Raw genomic sequence first — 17,194 nt, 5'->3', positions numbered from 1 at the left:
AAAAACAGATAGCCATTTGCTATACAAAACAATACAGTCTCACAATGAAAACAGACTTAGCATGAACAGTAAGTTTTATCTGCCCTTAAAACTCACATTCATTGAAATGGCATTGAAGTTGAAATTCAAAGAAAATGCATCTGGACAGTTACAGATTAATTATACCTTTGGGATGTTTTCAAATCATAGGTCCCCTTGCACACATTTTTTTGATCATGCATACATGCATGTGTTCTTGATGCACTATCCTGATTGTATTAAATTATATTCCTTGTATAATACAGCACTACTTGTTAGAGTGTGTTTTCAGTTTGTAGTTTTGAGCATTTTTCCAGTAAGCAATGAAACAAAACATATGAACCAGTAAGAATAAAACTACCCATTACAGAACACTTCAACTACAAAGGCCACTCAAACGTCTGTCATTACAATCCTCCAATATCAGTCAATATACATAATCGCTGCAGAAGTAAAAGTCACTGAATTCCACATTAAAGGGATCTATAACTAATGAAGAGGTTGCAGCTGGCAAACAAATTTACATTTCAATATTTCAAGTGCACATTGCATGCCTACTACCCTTGAATAGTAAATTGCCAATGTTACATTTAAAAAAATGGTAAGCTGGTAGTATTACAATAGGGAATGGCTGTCAAACTGACAACAGGTTCATAGTTACTAGGCATCTCATCCAAAGGAGGACACAATAAGGAGTGCAGCACCCCATCCTCCTTCAAAGGAGACAATGCAATAACAGCACTCCATGTACATGGTGTGGGAGTAGAACCCACAGATTTCCACACCAAAGGCAATTATGCTAACTGCTGTGCTACTAACACTTGTTTTTAAAATTTATAGCACAAACACTGATGATGGCTATTTGCTAAACAAAATAGTTACACATTGAAAACTAACTTAGCATGAGCATTGGTAAACTTCTCTTCCCTTGAAACTCAACATTCCTTGAAAATGCACAGACAGAAATTCAACATTCCTTAAAAATGCAGAGAAGCTCAACAGACTTTTACAATGCACTGAAACTCAACAGTCCTTGAAATCCACTTGCTGGTGATAGTTTGGCAGTTGGTATAAAGGATACAGGCTTGAGGGTCTGGTATTGAAGGTATAGGGCTTGAGCCTGAAAGAGTTAATCAACTTAACATCATTACCTGGGGTATTACACACACACACAAACACACACACACACACACACACACACACACACACACACACACACACACACACACACACTTACAGTGTTTTGTTAGTATTTCACAATGGGTCGTCAACAATGGCAAAAACATTCAAATCCATACTCGTTTTGCGCACTCTGTTTCAATTTAAATGTGCATGCATCCTATTAAACACACATGTATGGATGCTACTAAGGACCCGCTTTGTGTGCATCCTTAAAGAAAAAATGTAAGTTTTTCTGGCAGCCCCCCCGCCACTGAGACCCCTCTCCCACCAGTAGCCCCCCCAAGCCAGTAGGCCCTAGGCAACTGCCTAGGTCACCTAGCGCTGGATCCAGCTTTGATCATAACATCACCGTGTATTATTCCTACTTCCCTAACTTTCACCACAACCTCCTGTAATGAGACAGACCCCACACTCCTGCTTGCCACTGTCAGGAAGATTTTATTTAATTACTAAGACACAGAAACATTTTTCTCTTTGCCTAAAACAACAGGAGACAAACTGATAATATGCAGGTCCTAGAATCCAAGGTAGAATGCAGTTTTAAATGTAAAAAGATTTATTATCAACTTGAATGTTTTTTGTCACCAGTAATATGGTAATTTCATCAGAAATAAACACCAAGTAAACACATTAGTTTAAAATATGAAAACCAAGTCAACACATGTTAAAAACCAACCAATCAACGGGATGTTTCCTTTAAAGAAATAACCCATTTTAGAAACTGTGTATCCCATAGTAACAATAGTAACAATACACTACTCAATAAAACCCACTCATGTACCTGGGATTTAAAAATAATAATAAAAAAAAGTAATCTTTTTACGTTTAAAACTGCGTTCTACCTTGGATTCTAGGGCCTGCATATTATCAGTTTGTCTCCTGTTGTTTTTGTTTTTACCCAGCTCGTTTGTTCTTTGCCTAAAACACCAAAGACCTCCCTCAGACTATCCATAATCTTTATACTCCTTCTCAAGAGTGGCACTGATTGCAACACAGGCCCAACAGCTCACTTTCTTCCATGTCAAAACTGCTCTCTTCATACACTTGCTTGTGCCTTCCTCAATACACATAGCATCAGAAACAAGCCAAACCACAAGTGCTTTTATTTCCCAGAACAACCCAGACATTCTAGCAGTCACTGAATTCTGGGTCAAACAAGGATCCCCGGATTCCAACACTTTATAACCTACTATAAGTATGTAAATGATGCCAGACCAGGAAAATGATTTGGCGGTGGGTCTCTACTTATGTACAAAAATAACCTAAACTCAAAAGTCATTGCCCAGAGAAACTCCTCCTCAGACTCCATTCCTGACTGGTTCTCCTAAAATTTTCGATCTCCCAAAGGCAAACAGCTACTGATTGCTATAGCCTATCTACTACCCCTCCTTCCCTATATAAATTCAAATCACTCATCACTAACATCCTTAAGAACTGATCCAAAAATAATAACAAAATTATTCTTAGTGACTTCAACTGCAATTATTTCAACACTCTTTTATCTAACATGGGTATTTTCTAAGCAGACCTAAGTCTCCTTCAACTCATAAACAAACTAACAAGCCCTAACCTCAGGTCCTCCAAACTTTCCATGCATAACCTGATTATTACAAAGATACCAAACTCCATCACCAACATAAACATTCTGCCACCAGCACTAAGTGACCATTGCCCAGTCAACTTTAGTTGTCAACCATCTTATAAAGCTGCCATTAATATTAAAATCCTTCAGAAACCAATATAGTACTAATACTGACAAACCCTAGAACCTTTCTCACAGGCCAGGACTGGAACCATATACTCTCCTTACAATACCTTAATACATAAGTCTAACTTTCTACTCCAGCTTAAAAGACAGATTCTTCCAAGTTATCCACAGGCTTTATAAACTCACTAAAACTGAATGGCTATCCACTGAACTCAAACATCTTTTAAATCTAAGAAATGAAGAATGGAAAAAACACAATTGGCAATCACATCTCCGTTACAATCCTTTACAGTCTTATGTAACGTAGCCAAGAAGTCAAGGCACAAAAGGAATCTTCAAGCAAAGAAACAAATGTCTCTCTTACTTTCCCCCAAACACATTTGGAAAGCTCATCCTGATACCCTGTACAAACACCATTCTAGTATAAAAAAACTTTCGCCAAAAGATTTCCTTAAAGAATTATCAATCTCCCATCCATAAACTGCACACCTCTCACAGATCATGCATTACCCATCCTGCCACCATTCCTCCCCCTCTTCCACTTCAAATGCATACGGCCCAAATAAGTATCTATTCTGCTTGAAAATATTTCCAATGAGACACCTCTTGGATCTCACAACATAAACCCTGGTTCATATATCTCTGCAGAGGTCATCTGTCTTCTTCTCACCTACATTTATAATATATGTCTCACGCAAGACATCATGCACAGATTTGGAAAACCGCTCTAATTAAACCCCTCCTAAAACAAACCAACCCAAAAGATACATCTCATTTCCACCAAATATCCACCCTCCCAATTCTGGACAAATTTCTTGAAAAGATAGTCTATACCCAACTTTCTCTCTATATCCAGTGGTACCATCTGCTCTCCTCCAAACAGCATGGAGTCTGGCCTGGACAAAGTACTATGACAGCACTTTGGTCCCTCACTGAGGACATCTTGCAAAACTCTGATAGTGGCCTCATTAGAGATGCCCCATTTATAGACCTAACAAAGACATGTGACCACATTGACCACTGTCTTCTCCAAAACAAGCCAGTTGAAATTGGTATCAGTCCACACATCACTCCCTGGTTTAAAATGTCCTCAGTGAGAAAAACTGCAGAGTTAAAACAGGATCCTCCCAATAAGTATCTGTGCCTATTACCAAAGGCATACCACAAGGATTCATTCTTGCCCCCCCATCTCCATATCCATTAACATACTTCCATGTGACCTCCCTGATATCCCACTTATTCTCTATGCTGATAACACTGTCATTAACTGATCGGGTCACTCTCACACCAACATTCAATTCCAGCTCCAGATGGACTTACACGAGCTCCACCAGTAGCTCATAAACCATAAACACTTCTCAACCCCACCAAGACCAAAACTATGCCTTTTGGAACTCTGCAGAAAATTCATCAAACATCTGACACTTTAACTGTCTTTGACTTAAACAACCATTCTATAGAGACAACCTCCACCTTCAAATACCTTGGATTATGGCTTGATCAGTTACCAAACTTCCATTTCCACACATACAAAATAAGAGCCAAAATAAACACCCACCTCTTCTGGGCCAAAAAGATCGCCTCTTTTCTATCCCAACCAACCAGAGCAGCCACTGGCAAAGGAGTTCTCCTTTTTCAATTCGAATATAGGTTTCCGATTTTTGCTTCTTACATTGCCACACTCGGACTATCTCTAACAGCATTTGCCAATTCATTATAAACTCACCTGTCTTTGAGCAACGCTGTACTACAAAAAGCCAAATGTCGATCCATAAAACAAAGATGTAACCTACTTTTAGGATCCAAACCACACAAACTATACCATCTTCTCACATTTACTCTCCTTGCAGCTAAACTTCATGAAAAACCCTCATACCACCTGAGACACTACAATGAACCTAGAGGGAAATTCACCCTGGGGATCACCTTTGTGGCTCTGCTCGACAGGGGCACAGGAAAATTATTTTCTTGGGTGGCGAAAGCCAGGTTAACTTTTTGGCTAGGCTTGTATAGGGCCTAGGGCCTATAGCCTAGTACCTACCTATGAACCTATGAACAAACAAGTCACACAAACTCTCATTACCCCTAGAACCAAACTCTACAGCATTGCACATGCCTTCTCATCTCAGGCATCTGCTCTTTGGCAAGCTCTCCCCATCGACATAAAGGGAATCAACACTTGCTCCAAATTCAGAATGCAACTCAAAAGCATTTTTTCATCCAAGCCAAATGCTTGTGCTTCAACACAGGACCTACCTATCTCCTTTCTGAGTCTGTTCTCCTCCTCCCTCAGGATTCAATGAAGATTGACAGACTTTAGAAACTAATGCATATATTGTACATTACACTCTCCTTGATTATACAGTGCACTGTGCTTGCTCACTAGAATGTATATACACAGTTATTTCTGTGTAATTATTATGAATTATTATGTTTTGAATTTCACCCAGGCTGAGTCTGAAATTGGGCAATATTGATCAGTGGCTTAACACAGTAAACAAAGATAAATAAATACATACATAAATAAGTAAATTAATAAATAGGTTCAGAGGAAATTTTCAAAAACCTGTGCAATACTGCTCCTTCCATGCCACATTTGAGGACAATGGTTTTAGAAGGATAATGCAAGGAGTGTGGGAATTTTTACTTTCTAAGGAAAGAGAAACAGAGTATGACAATACATAGTTACAGAAGGAAGGGTCAGGCAGAAAAGTAGATGGGATTCATAAACACTTTCATACTGTACAAGGCACCTTGCACAGGCTTGCAAAGTTACAAGGGGAACAGTGATTCACAAATGATTGCTGCTATGATGTGCAATGAATCACAACTGAGCAGCATAGAGACTTCTCAGTATTTCTAAACTGAATGCAAATATAGTATTCTGTGGGTACGGTCTGTGTAAACTAACCCCTTGAGAATCATGGATGATATTACCATGTAGGATGCTGCATAGTACCTTTCATAATGTTTTGGTACTCATTTGGTCTATCTGTTATATATGTAGCTTTACTGTATACTCTCCAATATTGATTGCATTGTCTTATTGCTCTGTGAACATGGGCCATGGCTAAAAATGGTCAGTAGACCAATCCACTTACCCAGTCAGCAAATAGAAATGAACAAATAAATAAATAATAGTACAGATATTCTTACAAGCCTGTCCTACAAAGCATCTGAGCAGAGTGGTATAAGGGTACATGATTACTGGTTACAAATACCCATTGTCCTTGCATCAGTGTAGTTTGGTATGCTATTAATGGACCACAGCAGACCTGTACCTGCTCAGCATTGCAGTCTCTTTTATGGGATACCCATCTGCAGCCTGAACAACTGCTCAGACAGGAAATTCAGAGAGATTCACAGGAGCATTTAATGGGATGGGATTTAGCACCATACAATTTATGCATGTCTCCGATTCTCACTTTTGCCAAATAGGGCATCTCTGCCAAAGTGAGCAGAGATTGTTGCTCTGATTTAATGAATCATTATGAAGCTCAGATAGTCTGTTTTGTAAGATGTGAGGGAGATGACACTGTATAATGTGAGAAGGAAAAATGAGCGTTTTTCAAGAAGTGAGTTGGATGATAGTATATAGTGGGGCTATTAATACTTTGTTTACTCTTAAAAAATACTGATGCGTTTGCCAGTTTTGCATAAATTAAAGAAATGAAAATGTTTATCAATAGAGATGTTTAGATTTAATAGACAAATTGAAACATGAGTTGGTCATTGGACAGTGAGAGGGCCGTTTCAAAGCAACTAAATAAGCACTGGACTAGCGTCCACTCTGCCACCTTATCTTGAATTATAGCACATATTTCCGCATGCAGAAAACGTTGATATTGCACATGCATGTCAGAAATCTGCAGAGTCTTCCACAAAGTAGGCATAAGTGTTTGACATCATTATGTTTTGGAGGAAGTTATTTTTATTTTTTTTTTGCAACAGACAAATACTAAATGAATGAAATATACTACATTTTCAATATATTCATTTAGTAATCTACAATGCCATTCTTAGAGATGTAAGCTACTGGAAACACTATAGGGGGTAGAAATATATCATTCACAATAGTCAGATAGAGGCATTATATATTTTTGAGTCATAACAGATTGTATGCAGGACAGCCATGAAAACTTATTAAGAAAACAATATACTAGACACAAAATCAGTTAAAATTATACTGCTTCAAGATCTGTCCAGTGTGTCCCTAAATGACACAATAAGACTTTTTGTCAGCACTGGAATTTTGCAGAGACAGCATATACACCCAGTGAGTAATGAACAAAGGAGGTATGCATAAACAAGGAGCTGGAATTCTGAACACTCCCTGGCAGTTAACACAGAAAATTAAGGCTATGAGCTGTTAGTGAGGTGCTTTCTGTAGTCCAGGGTTTGAGTGCCTCAGCCTCCATTTGCCTACTGTGTGACTCTTGAGTAATTCACTTAACCAGGCAGTGCTCTGGGAGAGCTGAGAGATTAGACTAGGGTCCTCAGTAGTCCTTGGGACTGCATGCCAAGTAACCATCTATGAACTTACTGCTTATGACACTTAACTGACATCTGACACGGTCTCAGTTTATAAGTCCTCTTTCATTGACTTTTTTTATCAAATGCCCTTCCATTCAAAGGAGAAGTTGCATTTTAAAGATTCTTTGACAGGATGGGCTGTTTATTGTTTTTATATAAATATATTTATATATATATATTTGGTTCTGTTGTATATGATCAAACTACTTTAATGCCAAATTGAAAACACTGACAAAAAAGTAAGAACATACAAAATACTGAACAGAAAAAAATATCGAAAGGAAGAATAGCAAGAAAGGAATACTGTTTCCTTTCCAAATATTAGCACTAAAACCCCTATAACACTAGCCTTAAACTGATATGCCCCTCCCTGCACCACTTTAGTAATGGTTAATAACCTTAACCATAACACCCTCTCTTCCCTAAACCTTAACTCTTCATAAAAACGTTCCCATAACACTGCCACTTCGCAAGACACATTCAGACACAGAAACATGCACAAACACACATAAACAACACTATATCTATCCCCTAACCTAAGCCTGACCTTAACCCTACAATACATAAATTCGCACCCAAACATACAACATCCATCCTTCACTCATCCTCAACTCTAACCCTAGCTCACATACACATGCATAAACACTCTCACCCCCTCCAACCCCACTTACCTGTCTTAACATTACACACCATAAACATTTCTACCACTCAACTATCCATATCATCAGCATTAAACTAAACCCACTGCGTTTATCAAAGAAATGGCATGCAACAAAATGCATGGATCTCTATTAAAAGATCAAATGCTCTACAGAGCAAACCATACAACACTGAGCCCAGAAAATCAAAAACCTGGAAGCTTAAATAATACAGGAAACACATAAATCCTGCCTTTTGGGAAGCAAGCCCCTGTGAAGTCCCCACACCATCTGCTAATAATATATACCAGTTCTGAGATCGCATTACAGTAAGCCATACCTTGATCCCCACTGTGCTGCAATCCCGCACATTAGGAGCCCCATTATATTCAAGCTTCTGTGTTTTCATTTTTCCCACTCAATGTTAGGTGGTTTGCTCTTTTAAGTCTTTGATATTTTAATAGGACCCATATATCTATATCTATATCTATATCTATATCTATATCTATATCTATATCTATATATCCATATCTATATCTATATCTATATCTATATCCATATCTATATCTATATCCATATCCATATCTATATCCATATCTATATCTATATCTATATCTATATCTATATCTATATCCATATCTATATCTATATCTATATCTATATCTAGATCTATATCCATATCCATATCTATATCTATATCCATATCCATATCCATACCCATATCCATATCTATATCTATATCCATATCTATATCTATATCCATATCCATATCCATATCTATATCTATATCTATATCTATATCCATATCCATATCTATATCCATATATATGTCTATGTCTATATCTATATCCATATCTATATCTATATCCATATCCATATATATATCTATATCTATATCCATATCCATATCCATATCTATATCTATATCCATATCTATATCCATATCTATATCTATATCCATATCTATATCTATATATATATATCTATATCCATATCCATATCCATATCTATATCTATATCCATATCTATATCTATATCTATATCTATATATATATATATATATCAATATCTATATCTATATCTATATCTATATCCATATCTATATATATATCTATATCTATATCTATATCCATATCTATATCTATATCCATATCTATACCTATATCTATATCCATATTTATATCTATATCTATATCTATGTCTATATCTATATGCATATCCATATCCATAGCTATATATACATATATAGTAATGTGAGTGTGATGAGGATGTACACACACACATACATGCATACATACAAAGGGTGTAAGGTGCAGCTCCCACAAAGAGTGCAGAGTGAAATAATATTGTTTGTCTGTTTCAATTTTTATTATTTTGAAGAATTTTGGAAGGAAGGCTTATTCCGTTTGTTTGATTTGCCATTGAACAGGGATTTTGATAGGTTATTTCTGACAGCAATTCAATGAATTCCAGTATGATAAAATTATGGTGGGGGGGGGGGCGCTGATTACATGTTTATGACGGAAATAGGATTCTCCTGTGGTGGAAATATCTGCAGGCAGCTTATAGTTTAGCATCAATTTGAAAAATCTAGTTATGTTGTTTGCAAAATTTCTGTTTTGTAAAGAACAGGAAATTGATCAGAAGGTTGCCATGATATGAAAAACAAAACTGCACAAGAAATTGCGAATCTGCACACTCCAAGACAGGAATGAAAGGTAATGTAAGAAACCTTCATGTTGCTAAGAAAGAATCTGCATGAGATAAAACAGTTTACGTCATAAAGCAAACTCTATTGGCAGCAGGCATCTGTAGTTTGGTTTAAAGGAAATGTCAACTAACTGTTACCTTGAAGTATGTAGGTATGCTGCAGGCAGTAACATAGTCAAAAAAGTCATGCATAAAAGGAGGCAAGAACAGACTTAAAAAGGAAGTTTTAAAGAGCCCACTTGTTATTGTTGGAGCAAGGTGTGGAGAATTAATCATATGTACTACTGAAAGCACACCATCACTCTAAACTTCTAAAACAGATTAGAAAGTGAGCTAGAAAACAAAATGTCTTTGAAGTCAGCTGAAGTAAGGTAGCTGAAGCTAGAAGGTAGGTACACTAGGTTGTCAAATAGCTATTAAGATGAATCTTGAAGATCTAAGATTAGATGAGAGCAAGGAAGGAAGACATGGTGTGGAAAACCATGATAAGAACATGGCTACCCAGACCAATTACTAGAGCTGGAGAAGGGACACATGATAATAGATCATACGCTGTTTTAATTCTGTTCATTTTTGATTACTTGCATACTTCTGTTTACCATATTATTTATGCAATGTTGGAATTTGTCTGGAACATTTCTCCCTAGGTGTTTGCTAAAAAGGGGTAGCCTTCTGTTCAGTCAGACTATCCCGGTAAATAAATACAATAAAAACATTTTCTAGAGGAAATGGTTCAGAACACCTATTCTTATAAAGGAGCAAGATAGTTGCACAATTGTAAGCCTGACCTATGACCCAGATACCAATGGAAAAGGATATGATGTTTTATTAGCAGAGGAATATCGAGGACACACGCTGTTAGAACTTGGAATTGTGGAAGTCTGAGGAAGTGTCTCGACAGGCTAAGCAACAAAAGATATTTGATGAAGTAAATAAAAATTACACTGACAAGAAGAGGACAAAATATATTTTATGAACTACATAAACTGACACTGACATGAAGAGGGAACAATGTTGGGTTTATCTCATACTCAGAAGCACACCTTGGACTGGGAAGAGCTATGGAAAGGAGAACAATTAAATTCAACTTCACTAGAAATGTACCACACCATGCCAAATGTCAGTTAACATGAAACTGATACAATAATGAATACATGAAAAGCAACAACAACAAAATATTGCATTAATGCTTCTTGACTGTGTTTATCAATATTAGTATGTGTCATGTCCACATTATCTTACCACTTGGCAGCCTGGTATACTGGAGACCAACTGGGCACCCTGACAGCACAGGACAAATCCCGCCAAATTGAGAAGTACACACACCACTGACAACAAAATAAACAGGTTTACCTGAAAAATAAACAGAAACATTCATGCAATAAAAACATGATGCTGCAACAAAGGTTATTTAACGATGCAACCTAACAAAACAAGATGTAAGCATGCGACAGAAAATCACAATATATTCACATCATACAACTGAATAGTTATAATGAGTGTAACTTAGAAAACTATTCTTGTACTTGAATAATCATTAACTTAGATGGTGCTCTATTAATAACTTACTCAAATATTTCATTTGAAAAAAGAAAAACAAAAACAAAACATAATGAACAAATCAGCTACAACATGGGGGAAGATGTAAAAATGGAACATAGAGGTATGTTTAACATGAAGAAGAAAAGAAAGCTGACAGGTTATGATTCTCATAACAGGATGACAGCTAGCTTCATAAGACATATTACCAATCCACAGTTGTACACTTCTCTGTTATGGGCCAGCATTTGGACTTCAATAACACTGCCACAATTGACTGACCGTAAACACCATTATGGACAATTTTGCACCTCAGACAGCTCTTTTTATTTTGTTGTTTGTGTTAGTTAAACTGACAATGCTGGAGATTTGTAAAAAAATTATACCAAAAAATTCCACTAACTTGAATATGAAACTTTTTGTAATAATCTACAGTCATTAATGTAAATGACACAGCCATGAAAGACCCAAGGTAAAAAAAAAAACAATTGAGTGAATAAAACGACCATATTTTTAATGAACTTCTAATTACAAATTAATATTTTTAAAGATGAATTACTTAAATCAATAACTAAAACATCACATTTTATGAAATGCAATACAAAAGAAACCATTACATTTCCAAGGGTATTACCACATGCGTTTGTCCAGATGTTCTTTTCTAACATCTGCATAGTTATACTGAGTAAGTTTTTCATATAAAACTACATGGCAGAAAGAATCTTGGCTATATTTTTAAAGATGAATTACTTAAATCAATAACTAAACATCACATTTTATGAAATGCAATACAAAAGAAACCATTACATTTCCAAGGGTATTACCACATGCGTTTGTCCAGATGTTCTTTTCTAACATCTGAATAGTTATACTGAGTAAGTTTTTCATATAAAACTACATGGCAGAAAGAATCTTGGCTAAGGCAGGATTAATTAAGTTTCAATTTTCTGTTATAATGTCTGTACAAATACAGTAGAAGTGTGACTGGAATATGATTGCGATGACTGTGGAATTTAGATCAGGTGAACTTTTAAGTACTTTTACACCTGGATCTTCATGACATACCTTCCAAGGGTTGGAAGGGGAACATGTACTTTGTCCATTTTGACGGAAGAATGTCAAGCATGACTGGAATCTGAAATTGTACATTCTGCAAACAGATCTGGTTTTATAGCAATTGCTTGGACTGGGTTGCTTTTCACTTATAGCATTCAGTTTAGTTTTTTTTTTAACTTTCTGTCCAGTTTATGTTTTAATGATGCGTATGTATGTGTGTAGTGATTTGAAATGTGGCTGCAACTGATATTCTTGCAGTAATGACCTCCAGAAGTGCCTTGAGAAAAAAATACTCTGTTATAATCTGTTTCCCTTCTTCCCCACTGCTATGTGTCCATTCTATTTTAGTAAGGGGGTGTGGAGAAACAAGGGATTTGTCCCCTGCAAAAGTACTGTTTTTCTGTAGTCAATGTTTGTGATGACTGATATCATTGCTTCCATATTTATGATTTCATTAATGGTGAATTCCTTATTATGACATAAATTTGATGGACAGTGGCCCTGGCAATATCATTTTAACAGTGTGGGCTTTGTGTACTATGCAGGATGTTAGTGAATTCCAGGGATTATTTGGCACTCAGATGAAGCTGTAATTTTTCTGCCACTTCTGTAGTCCTCATAAATCCCTTCTCAAGTTTTCTCCTCTGCTAGTCAACACTGTCCCTGTTTTTGTAGCATCAGTGCAGAGATGTATTTTTTTATTCCTAACATGATAACTGGCACAAATAAATTGGACAGATTATCACCAAGTACTGGACCCTTCAGTGCTCCACCTGTTAACTCCCCTCTCCTGTGACTACATCACTGTTACCACTATCCTCTGCTTCCTTTTGAACAACCGGTTTTCATCCTGACTTAACATCGTGGGCTCTGCCCACATCTCTTGAATTTAACCCAAAGGCTTTTTTGCAGAACTGAATTAAATGTTTTCTTGCAATCTAAAATATTGTTATATGTACTTTATCTTATAATGATATATTTTTTAGCAAAGCCCCAATACCAAAAAGTTCACGTCAAGTGTGCAGCTCCAAAAAGTTACAAAGAAATGTTTTTTTCCAGCTAACAATGATTTTTCTGATAGTGACATAACTCAGGTTAGTAAACTCCATATAATTTGCAATGACAATGATTTATCTATTAAAACGTTCAAAATACTGTGACTCATTACTTTTTGCTTTTATTTGTACGGTAAAATTTATTGTTTCACTGGCTGCCATTTTTTAGGTCTATATCACAACATCGAAAGGAACAAATCTTGAATGGCTTAAATATCGAAATTGCTGTTCATCGAAATTGCTTTCCCCACACCCCCCGCTAATTATATATACCAACTCTGAGATCGCACTACAGTGAGGAAAGGGCAAAATTCCCAATCTTCACTGTGCCACAATCTCACAAAAACAAATCGATGAATGGCAATTTCGATATTTCAGCCGTTAAAAGATTTGTTCTTTTCGCTGTTGTGATACAGACTCCCATTTTTTTCATAGCTCAGATTGTATTTTACTTTATTATGAAGCTACAATATACTGAAAGTGTGTAATAGTATTATAATGCTAAAAATAAGCACTGGTCCTAACTAAAGTTTACATCCTCTGTTAAAGATATGTTAAACATTAATACATGTCAACATCTTAAAATCTAAAGTACACTCCACTTCAAGAGGAACCACTGGCATGTGTTTTTCATTATAAATACTAGGGTGCGTTCTACAGCCACAACTAAATTTCTTATTTCACCTGCCCTGACAGTGGTAGTTCTAAATGTATGCCATATGTCTGTCTGTCTGGCATCTGCTTTGTATCAATGTGTACATCAAGTTCTCTGTACATATGTAACTACCTATCAGTTTACTTGTTAAGTCCCTTTGTGTGCTTACCCCTACTAATGCTTCATTTTCCCTTTTATGTCAAAATATCCATTTTCTCTAGGTTTTAACATGATTTTTTGTTTTATTCTTGAACTAAAGTATCACATAATACCTAAATGTGCTGTATCTGGCATATTTTTGGCCGCTTTTTCTACATCAGAATGAACACTTTTTTGTTATCAAAAAGCTATCTGACAGTGAAACAGTTAGTCAGTAGTGCCAATGTCTTAAAAATATTTTTCACATAAAAATCCTGTCCTTGGTTAGCTTTTGGTATCTGAAGAAACTAGTGACTCAGTCATTTATGTACCAATAGCATCTGCAGTCCCTGTCAGTAACCATGTTGCATACTGCTTTTGCTCTTAGGTGACCTTTTCTGAACTTGTGCTCATTCCATACAGTTCCAGTGCTGTCGAACACTGATTCTGATGTCCCACTGAGAACTCACAGTCTTACATTTGTAACGTTCTTAGACATTGTGACCTTCCACTCAGTATCCAACATTTATGCTGCCTACCTTATACTGCCCAAGCATCCCTTTCTGGGCTGCTATTTAATGCCCACAGTTTTGTATTCCCAGTGTTTCTAAACCTCCAATTCTGACCTCCACTTAATATCCACAGCCATATATTCACAATGTATCTAAAGCAACTTACTCTAACCATGAACACATTGCCTATAACTATGCACTTCCCATGATTCTAAGCTTTCAGATCCCCCAAGTACTCACAGCTCTGCACTCTCCATGCCAGTGTTCACATTTTAAGTAACATCCAGTTACCCAGTCTCATATTAACTGTAGAAATTATAATAAAAATATGAGAAAAAGTGCAGTTTTTGCCCCAACTATTTCTTAATGAAACATAAGGCCACCTTGAAAAAGGAACTTCAAATCTAATTATGTAATGTGTCATTTATGACAATATGCAATTTATTTTTTGACACATTTTGCCCATGGTGCCTGTCGATCATCAGACTCATCCCAGACAGTCTGCCCATTCTTTCCCCATAATTGGGGTAAAGCTTATACCCAGTGGTGGTCATCACTGTATTCTGCGGAGGAATGCAGGTGGGAGAGGCAGGGCCTGTTCCAGAAAGAGCAGTGGGGAGGAAGTTAAGTGGAAAGGGGCAGGGGTGCTTAGGGACATGTAGAATATGAGGTGCATTAACAACTCTATTTAAAGGAAGAGGGTGATTGTAAAATTACTCAAGGAGTGAGTTGATGTGGTCATGTTATAAGAGCTGAAATTAAAGAAAAGAGAAATAGAGATGATGGACCAGAAGGATTTTCAAGGACTGCAGATCAGCTGTGCAAAGGGGGAGGAGAAGAGTGGGAATTGTGCTTAGATAAGCAGAGAGAGATGGTTTGGAATGCAATGTTATGTGTGTGGAGGGGAGATAAAGGGAAGAGGATGGTGTTGGCATCACTTTGTGAAGTTGAAGAAAAAGGGGGTGGGGAGTATTGCAGGGATGTTTCAATGCAATTAGGGAAATCAGACAGGTAGAAGATATATATTGGTTGGTGGGATTTGAATATGGTACTGGAACGTGAAATAGATAGACTCCATGGGACAACTGAATTTGACAGTGCTTGCCAAAATGTGCTTTGTGAATGAATGGAAAGTCTTGAGCTGGTAGATCCAAGGGTGGAAAAAAGTGGGAAGAACTTGGGGTTTATGTTTTTAAGAAATGAAAGAGGACAGAGTAGCAGGTCAGACAGATTTTAGTAGACAAAGAGATGGTATGGGAGACAAAGAGAGGTTATGGTGACTAAAACAGCATTATCAGTAATGCCAAGGTAAAGATGGGGAGTCTGTAGGGGAAGGAAGAAACAACTAAGTGAAAGAGGAATCCAAGGTAGTGGTGGAAGGCAGGACACATCAGGTGGATGTTGCAGCAGGTAAAAGACGTGGCGTGGGAAAATGTTAATAGAGAAGGAGTAGCAGGCAGTAGAGATCGGGGCTGGTTAAAGCAGTATGGCAGAGGGGAGTGTGGAAGAGGAGAGGTTGTGATGAGGAAAAGGAAATAGAGAAAGATTGGGGAATTAGGAAGGAAAGTAATGCATCGCCAGGAATGGTTGGAGGAGGCTGCAAGTGTCTTGCTTGTGAAAGTACAGTCATTGAAAGAACAATTTTGTGATACGGAGGAAACTAATATCAACCTTCAATGTAGCAGCTACAAAAAAACAAAGCCTTGGGAGGTTACCTAGGAGTTTGTGCAAGGGAATCTCACCTCAAAAACTCTATTCTTAGTAAAAGTATTTAATTGTTTCTTAAAGTTATATAATGTGGTTGCTTGTCTTATAGTTAACAGTGTGTTCCAGAGTGATCCTGCCCTAGATATAAAACTCATTGTCTTAATAAGAGACTTGGGTACAGGCAAGTCAACAAAAATATTATTTCTGGCATCTTTCTCATGAAATGAGGAATTAATGCCAACTGTGGATGCCAGTAACTCATCCTTTAAGCAATTGCATACTAATATTATATCACCCCTTAACAATCTGTACCTAACAAAGAAAAGGTTTTAACACTTTTAACCTTTCACTGTATGGTGAGTGATGTGCCCTAGCTATAAAATACTTTTAACCTTTCACTGTATGGTGAGTGATGTGCTCCAGCTGTAAGATGCTTTTAACCTTTCACTGCATGGAGAGGGATGTGTCCTAGCTATATGGGGCTTTTACATTTCACTGTATGGTGAGTAATGTGCCCTAGCGTTATGATGCTTTTACATTTCACTGTATGGTGAGTGATGTGCCCCAGGTATAGGATGCTTTTAACCTTTCACTATATGTTGAGTGATGTTTCCTAGCTATATGATGCTTTTAACCTTTCACTGTATGGTGAGTGATGTGCCCTAGCTATAAGATACTTTTAACCTTTCACTGCACGGAAAGTGATATACCCTAGCTATATGGTGCTTTTAACCTTTCACTGT

General features: G+C 36.9%; 1 protein-coding gene across 2 annotated transcripts in view; it reads right to left on the bottom strand.

The window, feature by feature from the left end:
- FAM189A2 (family with sequence similarity 189 member A2) overlaps positions 1 to 17,194 on the bottom strand; it is a 1,031,909-nt gene that overhangs the window by 460,229 nt on the left and 554,486 nt on the right. For both annotated transcript variants that reach the window (XM_044064351.1, XM_044064352.1), the window contains exon 3: positions 11,032 to 11,142. In XM_044064351.1, the coding sequence (XP_043920286.1) occupies positions 11,032 to 11,142 (111 nt within the window). The remainder of the gene's footprint in view (positions 1 to 11,031; positions 11,143 to 17,194) is intronic.

Source organism: Protopterus annectens, chromosome 2.part2, assembly GCF_019279795.1.
Source record: "Protopterus annectens isolate FY-2018-M chromosome 2.part2, PAN1.0, whole genome shotgun sequence".
Lineage (NCBI taxonomy): Eukaryota > Metazoa > Chordata > Ceratodontiformes > Protopteridae > Protopterus > Protopterus annectens.
Note: the sequence above shows the minus strand (reverse complement) of the source record. Positions and strands in the feature narration are given on the sequence as shown.